The sequence below is a fragment of the Salvia splendens genome, chromosome 21 (genome assembly GCF_004379255.2).
Source record: "Salvia splendens isolate huo1 chromosome 21, SspV2, whole genome shotgun sequence".
NCBI classification, from domain to species: domain Eukaryota; kingdom Viridiplantae; phylum Streptophyta; class Magnoliopsida; order Lamiales; family Lamiaceae; genus Salvia; species Salvia splendens.
Window position 1 is genome coordinate 25,026,576 of NC_056052.1, and position 24,002 is coordinate 25,050,577.

Below are 24,002 nucleotides of genomic sequence, written 5' to 3' on the forward strand. Positions count from 1 at the left end.
ATCGTATATCAATTTCGTGCTGCGTACATTGAACTTTTGCTCTATCTCCATGATAAAGCAGTGTTAGACAAAGAGACAAAGGTATCATCATCATTATACATCAGCCCATATATAAATAAATAAGATAATATTTCTATATTTTTTGTAATATGGCCCCTCCAACAATTAGAATTTCTTTTCTTTTTTCTTGTTGACCTAACATGACTGTTGATAAGTGCCCTTCTTCCACAGAAAAGCAGGTTACATTATTTTGTTAAAAATAGTTATCGTATGCTAGCTACTGGAAAATGGACTTTCGACAAAATAATAGTAGTAGTAACTTGCTTCTTATAGGATTCAAATCCTATTATTGCAATCATCATTATCATCTAGTAAAGATGCAGTCACTGAATATCTTCATAATTGAAGGACTGAAAATGAATTTTATTTTTCTTTCATAATTCGTGGCTATTCGAACCCGGCAACCCGCAACATATTAATTAATGAAAAACACTTACAAACTATCCCTAAATATAGATTTTCTCGAATCTTATTAAATATACATTTGTTCCATAAAAATATATGCACTTTCTATTTTTGTTCGTTCCATAAAAATATGAGCATTTCCATTTTTAAAAAGTTGTCTCCAACTCTTTATACATACAAATCAATTTATTTACAACTTATATCACTATAGTCCACCATTACAACTCATTAAGCACTAATAATAATGTGAGTACTAATATTCACGAACACTACACTAACTATATTTTTCATCCTCTCTTATTTATCAATTGTGCATTAATTCTCGTGTTATTTCAAATGCGCATATTTTATGTGACGACGGGAATATAGATTTTCTTTAAAAAGCTCCATATGAATAAGATTTTTATCATCTCTGGGATTTGAATTTAGTATGTATTATAATAATTAAATTTTAATTAGAACAATTAAATATTAGTATTAATATATCAATCGCGTCCATTTCATGAGGTGTGTATAATGGGTTAGTAGTAGTAGTAAGTTAGACGCCCAACTTAGTTCTGTTAAAGTAGTAGTAGAAGTATAAATTTATCTTTTTTATAACGAGTCAAACTTATTCGAATTTAACTAAGCAGTAAACAACAAAATATACTCCATGTATTTATTGAAATCTTTAAACAGAATGAACATTTCATTAATTTCTCAAAACTAATTGTATCCATCTCCAAAATGTTGTCACATTTGACTCGGCACGAATTTTAAGAAATATGAAAAAAAGAGGGGCAAAAAAGTTAGTGGAATGTAAGTGTAATGAGTTAGTGGAAAGTGAGTCTCATTTACCAAAAATAGAAAATAAAATAAAAATTGGACAACATTTGCGGACGGACCGAAATGGCAAAAGTGAATATCATTTTACGGATGAAGGAGTATATTATACTCTAAATTCAATTACTACCTTATACGTAATAAATAAGTCTCTAAAAAGTTCATTGAATTACAAACAACCATTATTTCAAACAACGCAAAAACTTAAGAGAAAGGGAAATAATAAACTAGCATAGAAATTAGTAAAATTCAGTTAATTATAAATATATTTCGAAACTTCAATCTCCTATCTACAATTCAATTATACACTCAGTAGCACGTCATTACATCATCAACCAAAACATCCATACGGCCATAGAAACAAAAACTAAAATCAAGAAGTTAAAAAAAAAAACTAAAATCAAACCCTTAACAAAAACAAGATAATTCATAGTACTATAAAAAAAACTAAACATTAGCAAGAAAAAAGCTTATTAAACCCATAAGAAACACACGAACTCGATCTAACGATGGACTCCAAATTCTTGAGCAAATCCGCCGCAGTCGGCCTCGCGGCCGGATCCCCTGCGGTGCACTGCAGCGCAAGGTTCATGGTCTCGACCATCTGATTCTGACGATCAACATCACTCTTCATCACCGTGTCAACCCACGCCTCCACGTGGCAGTCCGCGTAGCAGTACCTCGCCCACTCCACCACGCCGTCGTCGGCCCGGTTCTTGCCCGTCAGGAGCTCGATCAGGAGGAGCCCGAACCCGAAAACGTCGCTGGTTTGGGTCGGCCCTTTTGAACCTGTTCAATTTTTGGTTTTGAAGAAAATACTTATGTAAATAGTAACGTTGCATGGACATATGATTACGTTTTTAATAGTACTATTTTTTATATGAAAATAAAAGCAACACCACTAAAGAATGTACTTGCGACAAAAAGTGAGACTAGTTCCGAAAACTTTCTATGGTGAATTTATGCATGGTTGAGGATGAGGGATTTTAGATTGAAATTTACTATATGTATTTTTTTTATTTTATAAAAAAATGGAATTTCATTCAAGTTAGCAATCATACCAATATTTGGAAGCCATTAAAAATAAAACATAAGGTCCATTTGACACTAGAGATATTTATCAAGTCTATGAATCATATTAATTAGAGAACTTATATAAGCTATTTAAATTACGAAGTTTTTTGACAAATTCTGATCAATCCCATAAAATTAAATATAACATGAATTTCAATTTTTTTGCAATCATTTTATCCAAATGTATTTTTAGCACAATTCTCCAATCTGCAATATGAATTTTAACTTAAAATTTGTCATCTCAAACTTATGTGAAACAAATAATTGAATGAAATAAACCGCAAACTAAAGATGATCACACCAAAAATTCAAGAAATAGGTTATGGATGATTTACCTTGATCAACATAGGAGTGAAGACTTAACCTCAACCTTGCTTCTCCTCTCTCATCCACCATCACTCTCGCCGCCGCAACATCTCCGGCCGCCACACCATGGCAATGCAAGTACTTGAGCGCCCGCGCCATCCCCACCGCGATCTTGATCCGACGGTCCCAAATCAATCCCCCCAAAATCTCACTCAAATTCTTCCCTTCAACAAACTCATACACCAAAACCGCCGCCTTCTCCAATCGACACATCCCAAGCAACCTCACCACGTTCGGGTGGCTGATCTTGCAGAGCCGGGCCCACTCCGCCCACCACTTGGCTGGAACCGCCGCGATTTCCTTCGCGAAAAACCGCTTCTTGTTCACCGACGATTTTCCAACGTATGACAAACCTAGCTTCCCACTACCAATCAGATTCTCCTCTCTCATTGACGAAACGACGTCATTTAATGCGATCGACCGTGGCATTTTCGTGAATTGTAGCTCCCATTCGCCGCCGCCGCCCTCCTCGCTTTCCACTCTCTTGGTCTCGTGGCGGCTCCGCCGCCGAACGGCGAGGACCGCCGCGGCAAAGACGAGCACGGCGGCGAGGAGGAGACCTAGCACGAGCCAGCGGAGGCGGCGGCTTTTCGCGCAGCCGCCGCTGCATGGCGGCAGGCCTGTAGCCTCCTCGCCACCGCAGAGGCCCGTGCCGGCGACGGAGGTGGAATTTATCGCCAGGAATGCCGCCGTCTCCGGCAGGCCGCCGCGGAGGCGGGGGTTGTACGAGACATTGATTTGCACGAGGGATTCAATTTGACCTAAATTGGAGGGAATCGTTCCCGCCAATTCGTTGACGGAGAGGTCGAGCAGGCCGAGCACCGGCATGGCGGCGAAACTGGCGGGAACTTCTCCGGTCAGCCTGTTGCGGCTGAGGTCCAGCGCAACGAGCTTCCGGCAATCGGATAATTGGGCGGGGATTCGGCCAGAGAGCCCGTTCCTGCCCAATTTCAGCTCCACGAGCTGCGAGAACCGGCCGAAACTCGCCGGAATTTCGCCGGAGAAGGCGTTTCCTGATAAATCCAAATTCTCGAGCTTCTCACTGCCAAAATCTCCAGGCAACGGCCCCAAAAACTTGTTTCCCGCCAAATTCAGCATCTGAAGCTGTGCCATGTCCCATTTCCGGTCAGCTATCCCGCCGGAAAGATTGTTGCCGGAGATATCCACAAAATAGACCCTCGGAAGCGCGGTGAACTCCGGCGGTAGATCGCCGGAAAACTGGTTTTTCTGGAGACGGACGCGCTGCAAACTCTTGCAACGGCTTAAATCCGCTGGAATCTCGCCCTCCAAATAATTAGAGAACAGAATCAGCTTGAACAAACGCCCCGACGCGCAGAGATTCTCCGGCAATTTTCCGGCGAGATTGTTCGTGGAGAGATCCAATAGAGTAAGATTGTTCCTTTTCCCAAGCTCTTGAGGTATTTCACCAGACAAATTATTAGACCACAATTGAAGAACTTGAAGATTCGGTAACAACGATAGAGCATTTGGGATTTTTCCAGTGAAATTATTGGAAAACAAATGCAAAACCTCCAATTTCTGCAGATTGATAAACATCTCCGGAATCTCGCCTGATAAGAAATTATCACTCAAATCAAGCGACACCAATTTACCCAAATCGAAAATAGGCTTCGGAATTCCACCGGTAAGCTTGTTGAAGTAGAGAAAAAGGTGCTCAAGATTCGTCAGATTCCCCAACGAAGCCGGAATTTCTCCGGTGAGATTGTTATACACGAGATCAAGATGTTGCAGCGCCGCCAGCTCACCGAGCTCCGCAGGAATCCCACCGGAGAAATTATTGTACCCGAGATAAACCCATCTCAGCCTCTTCATCACGGCGAGATTCCGCGGAATCTCGCCGGTGAACTGGTTCGACGCCAGGGTCAGAACCTCGAGCCCCGTCAGATTAGCGACGGAGCTCGGGATTCGCCCCGTCAGCAAATTCCCGCCTACATCGAGTAGCCTGAGGTGGGAAAGCTGCCCGATGTCGGCGGGGAGTTCTCCGGAGAGAACGTTGTCAGAGACGTCCAGCGTCTCGAGAGACGGGACGCTGGCCGGGGGCGGGACCGCCGCTCCCGTCAGGTTGTTGCTGCTGAGTTTGAGATTCCTCAGATAGAGAGAGGAGAGATTCCGTGGGATTTCTCCGAAGAAGTGATTGTTGGAGAGGTCGATGGATTGGATGTAGGGGAATCTGAAGATGGATTCCGGAATCTTCCCTGAGAGATTCTTTCCTGGCAGATGAATCTTCGCAACATGGGAGGAATCTAAGCAGGAGATTCCGTCCCATTTGCAGAAGGGTTTTGAAGGATTCCAGTTGCTGAGGGTTTGAAATTGATCGTTGATTGAAGATTTAAGTGAGAGAAGTAGTTCGAGATCGAAACCTCTGCATGCTGACACGAACACGAGCACGAACAAAAACACGAATGCTTTTGATCCTCCCATAGTGATAATTTGAATGAAAATGTGTTTTAAGCTAGTGGAAGTAATGCTTCATTTTTTCTGCAAAAATGGGAAATTAACAAATAATTGTAACTATAAATCTTGGATCTGATGATTGCATAATTTTTTAAAATAGCAATTCTATAACAGAAGCAGCTTTTTCACGAATAAAAAACGGCATTTGGCATCATAATTAGGACAAGAAAAAGCACCGGCAAGAAAGCATCAAATACATAAAATCAGGAGCTTTTGCATGAAAATAAATTAAATAAATCAGAAATTAATTAATAATTGAAACAACCCTCGGAATAAAAGGAGGGTTTTAATTAATAAATTCAGACGACAATAGTACCTGATTTTCAGTCCAAAAACTGCAGAAGTTTGATGTGCAAGAAACAAGGTTTTTTTTGTTTGAAAAGAAGTGGATAATTGAAGAAGGCAAATATAGTAGGGTTTGTGGCAAGAATTTGTGAGTGGTGTAATAGACAAAATATTTGGAGAGAGAAAATTGTGGATATATACGACAATGGAGGTTCTGAGCTAGCTAGGTTTTTAAATAAACTCCCCTCTCTCTCTCTCTCTCTCATAAAATATAGTATAAGGGGGGAGGGTACATATGTTGGGTGAAAAGCTATGGCTTTTGTGGGATATTACCAAAATACTCCTTTGATTGGTTTTGAAAGTGACAAAGGGAAAATGCATTGTGTAACCGTTGAAGCTCAAAAAGTTGGTGAAGCCATGCTTATTATTCTCTTTGCAATTTGGATTTATTTGATGATACATTGCAAAAATGGTGTGAGCTAGCTTTTGTTCTCATGTGTATGTGTGTGTGTGTGAGAGAGAGAGAGAGAGCATAAGTGTAACTTTGGTGTTACTTCATTTTTTTCAAGTTCATAAGTTCAACTTGAGTGGCCTAGGAGGTGGATTACGAAAATTGTGTTTAAATTTTTTCAATTGCAAAATTATAGTAAAAATATAATGTCGTTTTGATTGAAGTGGTACCATTCGTCTTTTGTTCCATCTGAACTGACTCATTTCTTTTTTACATGCTTATTATGAGAGTGTGATAGAGAGATGTGGTATGGCACAAGCTAGTGTAACTTTGTTGTTACTTTATTTTTTAAGCTCATGAAGTTCAAAATGAGTTTAAAATTTTATTTTAAGTTTATTCCATTCGACTTGGCTCGTTTCTTTTCAATATATAGTAATTATTTGGGAGGATAAGATTATGCCTAAAGATGGCTTCCAAATCGAAAATACTATGACTTTTGGCTTGTTTTATTTAATTTTACTAAGGGCAACTGCAGAAATTGTACAACAAGCCACAATACTTATACAACTATGCATTCGTAATTAATGAAAACGAAATTCATAACATTCTTGCAATAATTAGATATACTATTTCACTAGATTTCTTGAACACTGTGACAAAATTGTGTCAGCTGTGGTTTCAGACTAATAAAAGCATAAAGTAGTGGAAACTGAGATTGTGATAGAATAGAGAGATATACTCCACATACAAATATGTGGTACAAAAGTTTATACAGCGTGAAAGGGAAAATACATACGATAAAAAAAAGAACAATATATTTGTGTATGTGTACAATTAAAAAGTAGAATATCTTTTTGCTAATCAAAATATGGGTGCTTTTTGGGACCCTCCCATTCAGCCATTCTCTTTCGTGAAGGACTATACAGTGTGATGTCTTTGTCAATTTAGCATGCTTTCTACTAGTATGTTTTATCGTCTTCTTCTATTTATTTTATGTGGGGAGAAGCATTTCTATAATTTCTATTTATAAGATTTTTTTTATGTTTGTATTACATCTACTGCCCCATTTAGCCTATCGCTTCTTAGTTGAGTGTACGTGCGATTTTAAGGACGGGTGGAGGTGGGGTCGTGCGGGATATGCCAATTCCATCGTTGGCTTATGAACACCGTAAAATTCTAGTGTTAATAAATTTGGTTTATCGAACCACTATTCATGATATGTTGCTAGTTCTGATTTCACGAGTTTTGTTTCTTCAATCCGTTGCTCTTACATATTTACGATGATAATAGTCTTAAATTTAATTTGTGTTGATTTATGGATATTCAATGGAAAATATCAATCATATTCACTTAAATAAAGTTAAGGGTTTATTCTCATAAGCCCATTTAGTCTCATTCAATTTCTTTTTCCTTTTTTTTATTATGGTTAAATGTCGTGTCATAGTAGATTCGAATTCAAGACCTTTGACGTCGAGCATTAACTATTCTAGTATTAGGCAAACACAATCTTATTTTGTTTTAGCCTTTGAGAGGGAATGACTTAATTGTTATACATATGTGAATGGACTTGAATTAATAGTGGGAAATCAAGTGCTATTTTGGGCTGGTTAGTCAGTAGTATACCGTGACAATGAATCCATTAAGAAATTAATTTTTAAATAATATTTTAAACAGTAAGATAATTACTACTTTATAATTGTTCCGAACTCTATTATCAAGTCGATAATAATAAAAATCCAAATAATGCTATTACAATATTGATTATGTGATAACATCAAAGTATAGATCAGATGTGCACCAACACATGGCAGCAATATGTATTTCCAAAATTTAAAAAAACAATCCAAATACTATCAAGATTGTAATTACTATAATATATAAGAGTATGTTATATATTTTAATTATATATTGAGCATGATGAAGTTGTAATGCAGTACTTGAGCCACTTTCATGTGATATTGGAAAGTTAACTTATACCATTATGTGCTGTAAAGAGCACAACAATCCAAAACATACCCTAGCTTTTTTCACTTAAAATTTTAATTTTCACCTTTTTGTCGATTTAATTTAAACTAGTCCACCGCATGCGTAGAAGAAAATAGTAGCCTATTATTCTACAACTAAAGTTAATAAATTATTTTTATATGTAGATAAACAAAAGAGCCACCAAGTTCCTACTTAGTAATCATTAGCTTGATATATTCTTATTTTTTAATAACATATGACTCCTTAATTACTTAATGACTCCGTACGAAAAATAGTCCTTTTCTATTTTAATATGTAAAAGAATACTAGTTTTTATTTATTTATAGCAAAATTTTCTTAAAGGTAGTACTAATACATTAAACAAAATATTACTACATATTTTCATATTTTTCATATTAATATGCATCGTCCACTGTCAACACTATTTTTTATAGACGAATAAAGTATTTATCATGCATCATCCTAAATAGTTACACAATTAGTCATTTAAGAATTAAAAAATGTCAATTATTACTTTCAATGAAGTACAATAATAAAATATTCACTAAAAAAAATACAAATAATTACGATCTTGATCTCCGGTATATATTGTAAATAAGATGGGGCACGATGGCCTAGGTCTGTTGAAGCCCGCCTGATCTGGGGCTCGACTCGGCCATTATGAGCCAATCTGACTTAGCTAGGCTACACTGGATATTTTTATATAAATCTAACTAAACTTGAAGGTCACATATTTGCCTAGTAGCCATTTTAGAATCAAATAAAATTAAACGTACACCAACAAAATTAATTATAAGAACTAATAGGTATGACCTTAGAATTGCACGTATTAATGTTCTAGAGCATTAGATCCGGCAAATAGTCTCACACAATTAGTTACAATGACAATTGAATGACACATATATGTGAAATACTATAATATAGTCATTTTTATTTTAACCCATTTATTAGGTGAGATGAGGTAGGGGTGACCCAATCCCACTAAACAAGATTTGTCCATTAAACAAAATAAAAGGCAATTTTTGTTTACAAAATTGTAAGTGTGAACAAGAATAGTGTTCCACTTTCACTAGTTTGTGTGCGTGGTCAAGAAAAGATCTTAAAATTTACCCAATTTCACTTAACAAAGTCCAATATTAAATAACATTGCACTTCTTTTCAAGCTATAAAATACATTATTTACACTCATCATTATCAAGAGATAATAAAGTATTTAATTCCTCTGGCGTTTGAATGAACTACACAAGTTGGTCAATATATATTTCATTTTATAAAAATCTTATTATAAGAGGCACATTGGCCACAAAATGGTATGGATTATAATCTACAAGATATATTAAAATATTAATTACATAGTGGACATTATAATCCATCAGATAATCACAACTCAAGTTAATTTTCTCTTCTTTTTCTTTTCTAAAAATCCAGCTTTTTCTGTTTTCGAAAAAACTATTCTTTGATTTTTTTTTTTTTGTAGAAATTAGCTTTTTCTTTTTTTGTCAAAACATTTTAATTAAAGATTCATTATATTAGGGGACATGTCTATAAACGGGCCAGCTGAAACTGAGTGGCCCAATTATTTTATAAAAAGATGCAATTTGAAAGATACGGGCCTTGTCTGGGCCCGGTTATGTCCAATTATTAGTTTATCAGGGAATGTCGACAAACATATTTTCCAATAAACATTTTTAATATACTAGTATTTCGCTTTTTTTAATCACTGAAACTAATTATCCATCACCGATGAAAAATTAAATTTATTACTACTAATTAATATCCCTTCAATATATTATGTACAATTAATGTTATGGAACGTCGGATTTCATCTTGAAAATTCAGAATTACTGGGATATCACATTCATTAATTGCATAAATGCTTCCATCTATAATCACATAGTATTTTCAATAAGAAGCACTTCTCCTGTAATTTTTATTAATTATAAGAAATAAACTTAAGAAAAAAATAGTGGACTTCGTAGCTAAATTACACCGGATTTTGTTTTTGCAAATATATCGAAAAAATATTTTTTTAAATAGTAATTTTGTGCTCATCGAACAATTGTTACATCATCTCCAACCATACCCCAAAAATGAGTTTTGGTGTAGAAATCTTCTCCAACCATATACCAAACTCAAACTCATTTTTGGTGTTTTTCGTGAAACAACACCAAATATGGTGTTACTCTAAAAATTTTGTGAGACTAAAACTAAAAAATTATGTAAATTTTGAATTTTGTGTCAATGGTTGGAATAAAACTACTTTTTAACGTGACATATACTCAAAAATGAGTTTGAATTTAGTGTAAATGGTTGGAAATAGCCTTACCAACGGTCTCTCAATAAGCAATATCTTTTTTTCTTTTTGTATTGATTTAACCGTTATCAAGTATGATTGAATTCACATGCTACTTTTTGAAAAAAACAACCAAGAGTGGTCCATTATTTTCTCATTTAAAACCCTAAAGCAAATAGAAAGTGCACGTGTGAGACTCAATTATAGGATTGGAACATTGAACTTTGTGTTACCTTCTTCAGTAATGGGGAGGTAAAGTTTTTTGGATTGAGAAGTATGGGACCATTTTTACTTATCTATACACATATATATATATATATATATAGGGTTTTGATCCATGCAAAACCATTCTTAATACAAAAATGCAGAACCAAGCATACAAAAGTCATTTTTAGGTCATTGTAAGCTTATTTTTACGTCATTATAGTAAGGATGACATGAAATAATCTTAACATGACCTCAAACCCAAAGTTTATAATATGACCTAAAACTGCTTTACAATGACCCTCCGTGTTTTTGTTTAATTATTGACCATTGAATTGTCAAATCTTATGGTCAGGATTTGGTCTGGATTTTGTATTGATCATTTTCCTATATATATAGGATTGTGAACAAGTACATAAAATCAATGAGTTAGAGATAATCGAATACTTAAATATATACTCTGCCTATTTTTTAAACTATTTTTCATAATGATTTAATTTATCCATGTTTTGTGTAAATTATTATGCAAAAGTCTTTATCAATAATCTGAATTGCCTAAAATATATTTTTTGTGTTTGTCACTTGTTATTATATTCATCCAGTAATTGGGAGATTTATCCACCACAGATATCTGTAATCAAAGAACTTAAAATGATTCACACCAATTATCACTATTCTAATGGATTCTTATAGATATGTGTTGTGTTGCAGTTTATGATTGGCCAACTATTGAATATGAATTTAGGACCACTTACTAGAAATGTAGCCATTAAACATCTTCTTTATCGCACTCGTTTTACTTTTGATTTGCATTTTGTCCTTTAATAAATGATAAAGAGGATGATTGTTCATTTGTATCAATCAATTATGCATAATTTGGAATAGATATTACTACATGAGAAATTATTGATTGTACTGGTATATTCTAACATTAGATGGAAGAGTTGAATTTAATAATTCATGTGATCGGACGAAACATAAGGTTTACTCCTATTGATACTAATTACTAGTACTAGTTAATTAATTACGTCTATCTTATTTCACAATTTTCTTTACTTATTGTCGAACTTATATACTAAACGGCTGTGTTACAAAATTTATATGCAGGAAGTTTAATAGCAAACTCTTTTTCCGACTTCCGTCCGTAGGTAAATGATTGTCATTTTATGATATTCACATGTCACATTTTACTTTACTATTTTTAATAAATTAATTTACATATAATTATTTATGGTCAACTAACTTTTTCGTTTTTACATCTAATATTTTTGAAAGAAACACCATTAGCCCACAGAAGGCCCAACCCAACAAATTTGGGCATCTATATTAGATCCGTTTCGGTTAACTAGAATATGCAGATTCAAAAATTGGACCCAAATTAAATCGACATCAAATCCAACTCCTTTGTTTAACTTCGGTAATCTTTATCATTTTTTTAATTAATTCTCTCTTTATTTAACTTGCCAAACACTGGATTTTTTTTTAATGCTAAAAAACCCCTCCATCAATTTGGGACGGATAACATGTTACTAACTCGTTTGAAGTCAGAAAATTACACTATCAAATCAAACCAAACAACACTAAAACCAATTAAAAACCTTAATGAATCCCCCTTCTCTTTATTGACATCGATCTCACATACATTAATTGATCACATAATTAAGTCAACATTAATTAAGCTAGGCCTTCTTCCAATCATTAATCTCCTTAGTAATTGCCGGTATGCAGCTCGAACTCCTAGCAATTCCCCCCCTTTGATTCGTGCCTCCCTTATCCCTAGGGCTAAGTGATTTTGCCCGATTTTTCCTCAAAATGTCTCTCATTACCTCCGCCTGGCAGAGCACTGGGTATGCTCTGCCAAGGCGGTTAAACCTAGCGCACACGCTCACATGCGCATGTAGGGCCTCCTCTCTCTTCCCGCCGTTCTTCTCCATCTCCTCCTTCACCGCCTCTGAGCAGAGCCCACATATCATCTGGCCATAGGTCCCACGCACTTTCTTCACGTACTGCGGGGTGCACTCCTCTAACATCCCGCAGCACTCGCACTTTGCGTCCTCGACCTCTGAGATCGTGGGCAAGGGCGGGGCGGGCTTCTCTGGGACGGCTAGGGCTTCCTGGCTCATGAGCTCGAACGAGATGTCAGAGATCGTGCGTTGGAGGCCCTCCATTGAGAGCCTCGAAGGCTTCTGATTGTTGTTGTTGTGCTTTTGGAGAAAGTTGTTGTCCATATTGGGTGCCATTTTGGATTCAAGAGAATATGTAGGGTTTGTTGAGTTTCAATTGTTTATATAGAGAATTGTGTGTGCTTTTTGTCTAATTTTTGAAAAGGTGTTGGTTAGGTTGAAATAGGTGGAATAAGCATGAAGAATAGTAGAAAGTATTTAGTGAAATTCAAAAGACAAGTTCATTTAATATTGATGTAAGATAGTAGTATAACCCATGCAAGCTATATATTTATAGAGTGATTGTTAAAAAATTTATGTGGATAAGATTTTAGCATTGGTATGTATGTTTGTGGTTTTAGAGAAAGAGAGAGATTCAACTAGATTCATCATGAAGATATGTAAAGAATTAAATTAAAAACTGAATTTCCACTTCTTCAAATATATCACTACCAAAATCACGTATTCGAAATTCTTCTTTCATAGTTTTATAGATATATATAATTCTGATTATTTTTCTCAATATTTGATGGGAAATATTTTTAAAACTAGTTAGCTTATTTAATATTAGTAAATAATTAAGGTCATACTTCCTATTTAAGGAAATCTTGAAAACCCTATATTAATAGTAGTATGTGATAATGAATAATATATGTAGCTTTCACGGATATTGTATTGTAGCCATGAACTATTGCTTTTGTTGATGAACACACAATATCATGAAACTAATACATCAAAATGTCTGTATCTTTCTTTTGTAATATTATTAAATTTTTAGGGTCTGTTTTTTTGCTAAATTTGCTCTCCTGGATTTTGACATAGGAGTAGTATATAGTGAGACCAGAAGGAGATAGATCCATCACGAGAAAGTCATCAAACGAAATTTATGGTGTAACTATTTTAAAGAAAATAAAGTTTTCTTTAGCATCGTATCAAACTCACAAGAGTCTTGATGTGTAGCCAAAAGCAGTAACTTATTTGGCTTTTCTATAGATGTTTTTTTATCACTCAACCACGTATGGATTGTATGGTCATACCTCATTTATATATTATCATACAAATATTCATATATGTGAATGTTCAAAATTAATAACGGACAATTTCGTTGGAGAGTATTTTAAAAAACGCCGTCTCACTGCAAAAAACTTATTTTTTAATGATGCAAAAATCAAGACGCAATTATTTGCGTTGGAAAGTTTTAAAAAATAACAACAATTTAGGACGCAGAAGAAAACATTTTGCTTCCTCTAATTTTAGCACCAACAATAAGGATATTTTTTTAAGCGTTGGTGCATGGTATACGTATATTTAGAGACACAAATTAGCATCTTTAATTGCACTGAAAAATGTCCTTAACGGTTTCTTTGTTGTACTGACCGTCGTCGTCTATTTACTTGACGAGAATAGTGTAAACCAACGGATTTCGACTGTCCCCTATGCATTGAAAATACTTGTAAAGAGTTAATTAGAAAAAATAATTATTTGAAATTTCAATTGGTTTAAATGTAATTTATATCCGCTGTCAAGCAGAAAGTTGAGTACATTCTAAATTGTATGAACCAAGAATCAAAAGCTTCCCCTCCTCAAAAAAAAGAAGAAAGAAACAAAAGCTTCAAGCAATTAATTATCAGTGGATCAAAAAATAGGCATATAGCTATGGGGATGCAATTACTGCAATTAATTTTTTTTCATCTCCTATATTGTTGCTGTCCGTGAAAATGATATGGCATGTTACTACTAAAAGTGAAATATAAAGCTATACATAAAGAAAATGTATGTAAATGGGAAATCACGTGTGCAATAGTCTCGAAATTACATTTCAAATTTAGAAAACACAGATATTAAAAGGGGATTTACATGTTTAAATATAATCGACATTTCATTGCCGGAGTGAATAAATGAACAGTTGTAGAGAAACGAGAGCAAAACTCCGGCCTCGGATCTGGCATTGGCACCTTATTAGCAGAATAATGTGTTAAATGAAAGATGAATTGATTTGACTTTTTTTGTTCTTAAATTATACATCATCAACAATAATTTCTCAATCTATTAATTGGAGAGAAAACGTCTTACCAATTGAGTTGCGCTGCTTTATTGTAACATAGAATTCGTTTTTGACTTAAATGAAAGACATTTGTATCGCTTTGCCTCAAATTGACTTATATTATGGAGATAAAGATGATAACCAACTAGTATTAATTTTTGCCATTGAAAAAATGTTTGTTTGCATCATGAGAACCAAATTTTTATTCATTTTCAAGTAAACATCCCCTCCTCTTATAAATTGTTGAGATACATAAAGCCCAAATGAAGTATGGCCCATGGGCCATATTATGATTACATAATGTTGATTGGATTTTGAAGAGCTTTCTCCAATATGAGCCAGAATGTCAATGCAGCTCAAACGGCCCGGCCCATTTCGGCCAGATATAGGAGAATTGAAGTTTTCCAACAACAAAAAAATTACGCATTATTAGATCATAAACTGATAAACCTAATCCCAAAAGTCTAGATATAGATATGTAATAACAACATGTGCATCTATTTAAAATATATGGAGTACATGATTAGCAAAAATTTGGGAAGTAATAATTAGCATAGGGTGGGTGGGCACAGAAAAAATTAGTAGATAATAGTATATTTTTTAAAAAATTATTAAAAAAATATATACGTTTAGTTGATTCAAATCAGTGATATTCGATCTACAACAAAAGTTTTGCATTTTGATTGTAAAAACTGTGCCAAATACTATGGCCATTTGTGACGTGCACGACCCCACCCATGCCAATTTGACAAAATCCAATGCACTATTTACAAGCTCAAAATCAGATTTATTTAAGTATTTCAATCTGAGCTCATTTTAATATATTTTTTTTTTGTGTGATAGGACTTAGGAGAGGACCCTTTGATGAATAATTGACACCGACCGAAAAGTGAGAAAATAATGTACATTACGCCGGACCCACAAAAATTGATAGAATTAGCACATTATTGGATTTAATAGCTTATTTAAATTCCTCCACTAGACTACATACTACTAATGATACAACTTGCTTTATTTTTTTAGGCGAAACCGGAATTTTATCTAATAGTCCCTCCATCCACCATTGAAAGAGTCATTTTAACTGGGCACGAGTTTTAAGAAATTATTTGACTATATGAAAAAAAGTAAAGGGAGAAAGTGAATGGAATGTGAGACGTATTTAAAGTATAAGTTTTATAGTATTTGATTGTGAGGGTAAAAAGTTGGGGATGTGAGATCTGTATGCTAAAAGTGGAATAAAGTAAATGGTTCTATAAATCGTTGACAAACTAAAATGGCAAAATGATTCTTTAAATCGTGGACGGGGGAGTAGTATTAATCATCATTATTAGAGTCCGTAAAATTTTTGCATGATGTGAAAACACGACATTATAAGGATACAATAATTTCAGGTTGGATTCAAATAAGATTCATATAACTCATTAATACTATTGATATGTAACTTTTTTATTTTATTATAGTTAAATTTAGGTTATTATTTTCTCACTTTCATATGCACCTTAGGTTATCGTGTCGATGTTTGCGTTGCAGTCGTGTCATGTCAAGTATGTGTCGTTATCGTGTCGTGTCAACATGAATCGGATCGTGTCGCTAACACGTTCGTGACGTGTGCAAATCGAGCTCGAGTTTTGAGTTCCTTTAACATGTTATATTCAGATTTAACCTTAACCGGTAAATTATTACTAGATCAACACAATAACAACTTCACTCATATAAAATTTGTTAGTCCTACGAGATAACTAATTAGATAATTTTCCTGTCCACAAACTCAATTCAAAAAGTGTTTTTGAAAAGGAAACTAAAAAAAATTAAAATTGATATTGATAAAACAAAGATATACATGAGCTGTTTAATTATTGGCTGTAATTGACTATAACAGTCACACTCTTGATAGAGCTGTTGAGTCAAATTTAAAGAGTGTTACTTTTTCAGCCTCAAATTATACATCGAGGAATGAGTTTCAGCCGTGGAAGTATTAAGTTGAAATCCACAAATTAAAGGATTGTTGGTTTCATTTAATGTAGCCATCGACAAAAAAAAAAAAGAAAAAAAGAGGACAATATTGTGGGATGAATTATTTATGGTCATAAAACACAATATTAGCATATTCAATGAGTATAATAATATAATTATGCATAATTAAATTATTTGCAAGTTGTGGTTCAAGTTGGTGGTATATCTTAGATTAGTTTTTTTAATTTGTTAAAAAATTACGTGTCCTTAATTTTTTGTTGTTCAAGTTGATTCGATACATATTCTTTATTTACAAAAATACTCCATAAGTTTGTTTCGTACGCTTGCATTCAATTTCTGGACTTGTATTTGTGTTAAAAATATGCGAAAATGATAAACAAACCAAATTAATTGACTAACCAATTTAGACTTGATAGTGCAATTTAAAAAAGAATAAGTATTTTTTATTCAAATTATAATTCGGACGACTCTTGAAAATTTTGAAATTAACCTTTCCTACTAAAGGCAGCAATCCTTGCATTAACCTTATCAAAATTATCATGAAATCATCAAATAATTCTTGAAAAATGACAAATAATTTTATTGAGTTAATTTCTTCATTGATAATATATATATATAGATCTCGATTTTATCGTGTAAAATTAAATTTAGGCTAAACAACCGAATCCTAATTGAGGAACAACCGAACAACAACATATTATATTGTGTTTAAATACTATATATGCGTGATCAAAGACAGTTACAACAATCATAATTATCATAATATTAAATAGCATTAAATATATGGAAATTGGAGATCATATAGTGATTCAAAGAAATAATAGACCACGAGTGAAGTACTTTCCCACATGCCCACCAATATTAATTTATGAAATAGAATCATAGATTTCTCCAAACCACAACCTTATACATATCCACAAAACTTGGCCTATTTTAGTAATACATTATTTCGTTTAACTCATTCAATAAATTAGTTTATACAGCTACATGTCTATGATCTTATCTTGACACATACCTCATCATCACATGTTTGTTGAGCTATATTCATTTTAATGGTAACGAGATTGGGTGAAGAAAGATGATAGTCAAAATAAAATTAATTGCGTGGAAAAAAATATACAAGCAAGACTATATTGGAGTTAAATTGTTTAATGGTTGGAGTCAATAAATCAACCCCAATTAATTGGATTGATTTGCTTCTGATTCTCATTTCTCATTTTATTTTGATTGTGTGGCATAGTTAAACTTACACTATTTTGAAGTTTATCATAAGGATTCACTACAAGAAAATGATGACTTACCTACAAAATAAAAATAAAAAATAAATTTAAAAAGTTAGTCATAAAGGCATCATAGAGTACTAAATATTTGATGATTATTTTTAATATTTTCAATTTCCATCATAAATACGTCGTTTAATTACTCTAGTTAGTAACTTCTGAAATTACTTCATCGTTAATTAAAATAATTAATTAATATGAACATATATTACAAAAAGGTTTAATCTTTTCCTTTCAAATAAATTACACAATTTTCGAAATTCCGTCTGAAAAGATATGGGATGGGTTAAATCTTACAGTATTTACAAGTGTTGCAAAAAAAAATACGAGCTTTCCAAAGCACATTGTTTTCCAAATCCCACAATAAATTAAAAAAGCATTATAAATTCTTCCTAAATGGCTAAATGAACTAAACCCGGCACCAATAATAATAAATAAAAACTTTAATATTGGTGACTTATCTTTTGAATTAATCAATTTATTTGAAGGCATTGATTTCCTCACGACCGATGGGGCCACGCTAAAGGTGACACGTCAGATAAAGCACCGTTTTACTGTAGCCCGAATAACAGGAAATCCCCACCTCCTTTTCGGACATGTCTATCTTTTAATAAGTCCACAATCATTTTAATTCCGCCAAACACCTCCTTCCCATTTTCTGTAAGCAGCTTTCTCCCTGCGATTGCCTTCCCTGCAATTCACTGCAGTCGTTCCTGCAAATTCTTCTCAGCTCTTATTAAATTTGAATTTTATTATCGTGGCATTTGATAATAAGAGGTAAAATTTCTTCGTATAATCACGTGTAGCTATTAACATCTATAATTAATGTCGGTTTGTGCAGCCATTTTTTTATGTGGAGTGCTATTATGTATGTGACTATAAATTTATTCAGTTTGCTTGAAGTCAATAACTGTTCCAATAAAATGGCATTGGGAATTTGGGATGGAAGAATAAATGAAGAAACAGAAAATTAAGATTTAATATGTGCGTGTACGATTTAATTGTCTCTATAATTATAAATTATGGTCATGATTTATCCCATATTTTCAAATACTCTCTCCATCTCAACTAAGTGGTCAAAATTTTTGAGAACAGAGATTAAGAAATTGTGCTAAATGGTAAGAGAGAAGAATAAAGTACGGAAGATAGAAAAATGGTAGTAAAGTAGGTGAAGGTATAAAGTACTAATAATGATTGAATGTTTTATTTTTTTGTTAAAAAAAATGACTTATTATAGTTGGGACTTCCCAAAAATGAACGAAGAGAATATTATAGTATAATAACATTGAAGACGACATTTTTTTCAGACAAATGCGACGCTGAGTTGATGTACATATACAAAATTTTGGTAATGTGCATAAATAATAACACAAACTTTTACTAATATGATGGCATGTACAATTAAATGATGTTTATCCACTCCGTCATTAAGGTAAGTGATTTGAATATTTTTTTGGAGTGTCTCAAAGTAAGTGATGCATTTTCCTTTTGTCAAAAAATAATTTTCATTCTTTCTCATATTATTCTATATTCTCCTACTTTACCATTTATTCAAATATTTCGGTGAAAAAATTCATTGCTTTATTCGGAACTGAACGGAACAGAGTAATAAACTTCTCCCTTAGACTTTCATGATTTATTTCCATATTTTAAAGGTGCTTGAATATAAAAAAGGTCTCATTCATTTTATTTTACAGGGCAATACACCAAAAAACACTTTAAATTTGTAATGAGACCCTTTTTTTTTACTATCATTTTGTGAAAAGATAAAGTAGTAATATTTAATTTCTTTTGACAATAAAATGTGCATAAAGTCTCCAATTTTACAAATAAAATATTTTTATTTCTTATTTTAATACTCCATATTGTCCGATTGTAACGAAGATTCACTCGTGGAGATCAAAAGGAATTCGGATATTCTAACTTGACATCACTGTAAAACCGAAACCGTAGACGGCACTCCGCACCATCAAAATTTCGTCTATATAGTAATCCCGGTAACGCGTCAAAATTCTACCATCAATTCCTCTGCGTAGACGACCTCTCCATTTTTTTCTCTCTCTACACAATTCCATAGACGAACAATATATCAATTTCACCGCAAAAAAGAGGAAGAGGGGAATGGACGCGGCGGCGGCGGCGGTGCCGGTGGAAGAGCTGACATCCGGCGCGAGCGGCCGCATAATTCCGGTCTTCAAAAACCTCCGCCAGTCTATTCTCTCCTACGACTCTCTCCGCAGATCGCTCCTGCTAATCTATTCCTTTTTTGTGTGGATCCTGCTCCTTCTCCCTCGCCTCCACCGAATTTCCGCCGCCGCCTCGCCGCCGTCCTCCCCCCGGACGGCGTCTTCGTCGGTAAGGCGTCGGAAATTTGGAATCCGGAGAGACGAGGAGGACACGATGAGGCGCAGGGCTTTGGCTGAGGAGGTTGAGATGGCAACGGAGGGTAGTAGCTGGTGCAGATGGACGACGTCGTTGTTCTTCGGAGTGAAGTGGAATGCGCTCTTCTGTAGGTCGTGGCTGCCGGTTTCCGGTGAATTGAGGTATAATTTTGGTCGTTTTGATTGATGTGTGATGTCGAATTGGGGAATTTTTTATTTTCGCGCTTTCGCTTATCGAATTGATTTATTCTCGCTTGCTATCTATTTCCACACGCAATTGTTGTGGCCGTACGAAGCTGAATAAATTTTTGTTAAACTTTAACATGCTTGAATCGTGACTGTGAGAAGAAGGTTTAGGTTAGTTGATTTGGAGGTTTTGTATTCAATAATCTCAATATAAGAATTGGACAGTTACGTTGTGGAATTTCTGCTGGCACTAGAATTATGAGCTGAGAATTAAGCATTTCACTTGATCATGTGCTCAATTTGATGCAGACTTGGAATTAGGACTGATTGAGTAATACTTTTTGCATTACCTTAGTCCTGCTTTTGGTGAAAATGTCTTCTCCATTGAAGATAATTATACATATTAGAATTTGTGCCATAGATTCTTCGATTCGTATATAAATGGAAAAGTGTGTTATTGTGCTAGTTTGTGTACATAAACAAGCTGATTTTAGTCATAGGAACTTGTATCGTGTGTGTTATTTGTTTGTGCTCAAGTGTGATCCTCTCTCCCTCTATAGATATCAATACCATTTTAATGAGCTTCCTATAACAAGCTATGCCAGCTTCTTGCATAGATATAATTTCAAGATATAATAGCAAAACATTTGCAAGGAAAATGAATTTTGTTGACATAGTACTAGAACAGAGTAATACTTCAGGCCAATTACATGTTCTGGTTCTACATTTTATAATTGAAGCTTCAATACTTTCTACGTATACACCTACCGATTATACTTAGCATCAAAGTTTTAATTTTTCTTTAGGGGTTAGAACCTGAGGCTTTTACTATTAGGTTTATGATGAAATGTCTAGATCCTACTTCTTATTGTTTACACACCTTTGCTCTTTTTGTATTTTTTTTTCCTGGAAACAGCCTTCTTTCATTTGCAGTTCTTATGTTTTACTCATTAGTGTCTTATATTTCAGGGGCATTCTTATCATCATACATGGGCTAAATGAGCACAGGTATATTATTACTTGACCTCATCTTTTTTTTCTTTGCCATAGACAAACGAGAGCTGTTGTTGCTAGCTATGATTAGTAATACTAACCATGAAATATTCTCCTTGCAGTGGGCGCTACACTAATTTTGCTAAACAACTAGTCTCCTACAAGTTTGGGGCATATGCAATGGACTGGATAGGTAAGTGCTCAGAGTGTTTTCAACCATCTTCTAGATCTTGTACTATTATTTAAACATCTGCTGCTCCTGAATCACAAAAGTATATCACAACTTGTTTTTCTCTTAGATTTCCTTGCTGATAATAATTTGTCTAATTAAGAATGATAACAGGCTCTGTTTATTTTTAAACCAAGGCTTTAGCCAACTGATAGTAATTATACAAGCCAGGTGTAATACTAGCCACATTCCGCCACTACATAGAGTAATATTGATGCCCCATACGAAATATAAATGTAAACAGTTTGTCTTGAAAAATTTGCAAAACCAAACCCACTTTCTTGGTTGGTTTGTGGTCTGCTCTGATGTCATTCTGTCTACTGTGATAAACGAAATGCTAATGACTGAAGTTCTGCCACCACTTAAGTTGCATTAAAATTGGTTTCGACTCTTCTTTGGTAGGTCATGGCGGAAGCGATGGTTTACATGGATATGTGCCTTCACTCGATCACGTTGTTGATGATACTGTAAGTTCAGCTGTCCATGTCTCGAGCAGTCTATTCTTTTGTGATAGTGTCATATTACTTAAGAATATGCTAAGTTAACAAATTTTTGTTAATGATCCCTGTTCCATTCTTTTGAAAGGCGGCTTTCCTGGAAAAGATCAAATCGAAGAACCCAGGTGTACCGTGCTTTCTGTTTGGTCACTCGACTGGAGGGGCAGTTGTCCTGAAGGTACGTATGGGCCATCCAAGCCAGATATCCTTTTTCACGTCACATACTTAACTGTCTCCTTACTTTATCCGAAACCTGATTGTACGAACAGGCTGCTTCGTATCCCCACGTAGAAGAAATGCTTGAAGGAGTCATACTGACTTCACCTGCTTTACGCGTCAAGCCGGCCCATCCCATTGTTGGCGTACGTCATATATTTTCATTCTTGAATAGATTTCTAAAGAACTAAAAAAATAAAGTTGCTTATTGCTACCACTTTGTGTAGGCCGTTGCACCAATATTCTCGTTGGTGGCTCCAAGATTCCAATTCAAAGGTGCTAACAAAAGGGGAATCCCAGTTTCGAGGGATCCCGCAGCTCTCTTGGCCAAATACTCGGATCCGCTGGTCTACACCGGACCAATCCGAGTCCGTACTGGACACGAGATTCTGCGCATTTCTTCATACTTGATGCGCAACTTCCGTTCCGTCACAGTCCCGTTCTTCGTCCTTCACGGAACAGCCGACAGGGTCACTGATCCATTGGCTTCCCAGGATCTGTACAACGAAGCGCCATCTGAATTCAAGAACATCAAACTTTACGAGGGCTTTCTGCACGACCTTCTGTTTGAGCCCGAACGTGAAGAGATCGCTCAGGACATCATTGACTGGATGGAAAGCCGACTGACTCCTGCCTGCCCGGAGGAAGCTAACGATCTCTCGTGAGACGAGTCGGACGACACCCCGGAGGTTATCAGCAGGATGACATTCGAAGCTTTCTGTTGGGATAACGCTGATTTTGATCGGAGATTTCAGTGTGTAGACTGTAGGTCTGGCGCCATGTGATTCGAAATTTGTATATAAGGACAGTTTAATTCTTTAAAATCGTGTTAAATAGCGCTTTTATAACATATCTTGTTTGAAGAAACAGCATGAAATACATATTCGATTGGAACTTTGATCTGCGATTTTACACTTTTGCAACCGCTTTTGTCATTTAGCATCTGACCTCAAATCATTTGCTTATAATATTTGGCAAACGGCAAACGAAATAAATGTAATTTAAATTCAAATTTTTGGTTAATTTAGTTAATCTTATAACATTAAAACTTGTAAATTGTTTAATGAGACTTTTTCTATTGAAATTAGTGCGATGTGGAAACTATAGATTTCCCAGTGTGTAAAAAACATTGGTTCTTCTAGGTAGACTTGAAACATCGTCGTTCTAATCATTTCATTCAATTTTAACCCTTCCCTCTTAATTTGCATATAGTATGAGTTATTGTCGTCTATACTTTATGACTTGAGTATTTAGGATTTGTAGCTTCAGTTTACGACTCCGGTTTGCAACTCATCACTCCCAAATCGTCTTTGGACACATATAAATCTAGGCATTAACTATTGGGACTTTTATGATTTAGATTTTTCTCATGGGAAAATTGAAAATTATAAGTCGAAAGGTTCTAATACATTGTGCATTAATTCCAAGTGAAATTATTAGTCTTAACATTTTATAGGTGCGCACTAAATTACTTGCTCGTATCAAAACTCAAAAAGGAAAAACATAACAAATAAATGAAGCCAAATAATTGAACATTAGAAAGTACTCCTACAGTAGTCCCATTTGGGAGCATCCAATGAAAATGATGGTTGCCAGAAAAACTAAACAAAAAATCTTAG

The 24,002-nt window shown here is 34.6% G+C and overlaps 3 protein-coding genes across 3 annotated transcripts; 1 reads left to right on the forward strand and 2 right to left on the reverse strand.

The window, feature by feature from the left end:
* Window positions 1-1,526: 1,526 nt before the first annotated feature.
* On the reverse strand, window positions 1,527-5,727 carry LOC121784946 (leucine-rich repeat receptor-like serine/threonine-protein kinase SKM1). The gene is made up of 3 exons (XM_042183227.1): window positions 5,519-5,727; window positions 2,697-5,226; window positions 1,527-2,076 (listed from the first exon to the last, which is right to left on the reverse strand). Exons 2-3 carry the CDS (start codon window positions 5,167-5,169, stop codon window positions 1,742-1,744), a joined length of 2,808 nt encoding a protein of 935 aa, XP_042039161.1. The 5' UTR covers window positions 5,170-5,226; window positions 5,519-5,727; the 3' UTR covers window positions 1,527-1,741.
* Window positions 5,728-11,958: 6,231 nt separating this feature from the next.
* LOC121783952 lies at window positions 11,959-12,828 on the reverse strand. The gene has a single exon (XM_042182137.1). It carries the CDS (start codon window positions 12,659-12,661, stop codon window positions 12,101-12,103), a length of 561 nt encoding a protein of 186 aa, XP_042038071.1. The 5' UTR covers window positions 12,662-12,828; the 3' UTR covers window positions 11,959-12,100.
* Window positions 12,829-19,805: 6,977 nt separating this feature from the next.
* LOC121783400 (monoglyceride lipase-like) lies at window positions 19,806-23,231 on the forward strand. The gene is made up of 7 exons (XM_042181454.1): window positions 19,806-20,424; window positions 21,418-21,456; window positions 21,564-21,634; window positions 22,073-22,137; window positions 22,256-22,345; window positions 22,437-22,529; window positions 22,611-23,231. The coding sequence occupies exons 1-7, from the start codon at window positions 20,003-20,005 to the stop codon at window positions 23,046-23,048; spliced, it is 1,218 nt and encodes a 405-aa protein (XP_042037388.1). The 5' UTR covers window positions 19,806-20,002; the 3' UTR covers window positions 23,049-23,231.
* The last annotated feature ends 771 nt before the right edge of the window (window positions 23,232-24,002 follow it).

Coding starts and splice junctions, on each gene's coding strand:
- LOC121784946 (XM_042183227.1), bottom strand. CDS start 5,169: ATGGGAGGATCAAAAGCATTCGTGTTTTTGTTCGTGCTCGTGTTCGTG. Junction 2,077..2,696: donor TCACTCCTATGTTGATCAAG/GTAAATCATCCA, acceptor AAAATTGAACAG/GTTCAAAAGGGCCGACCCAA.
- LOC121783952 (XM_042182137.1), bottom strand. CDS start 12,661: ATGGCACCCAATATGGACAACAACTTTCTCCAAAAGCACAACAACAAC.
- LOC121783400 (XM_042181454.1), top strand. CDS start 20,003: ATGGACGCGGCGGCGGCGGCGGTGCCGGTGGAAGAGCTGACATCCGGC. Junction 20,425..21,417: donor CCGGTTTCCGGTGAATTGAG/GTATAATTTTGG, acceptor CTTATATTTCAG/GGGCATTCTTATCATCATAC. Junction 21,635..22,072: donor ATATGCAATGGACTGGATAG/GTAAGTGCTCAG, acceptor CTTCTTTGGTAG/GTCATGGCGGAAGCGATGGT.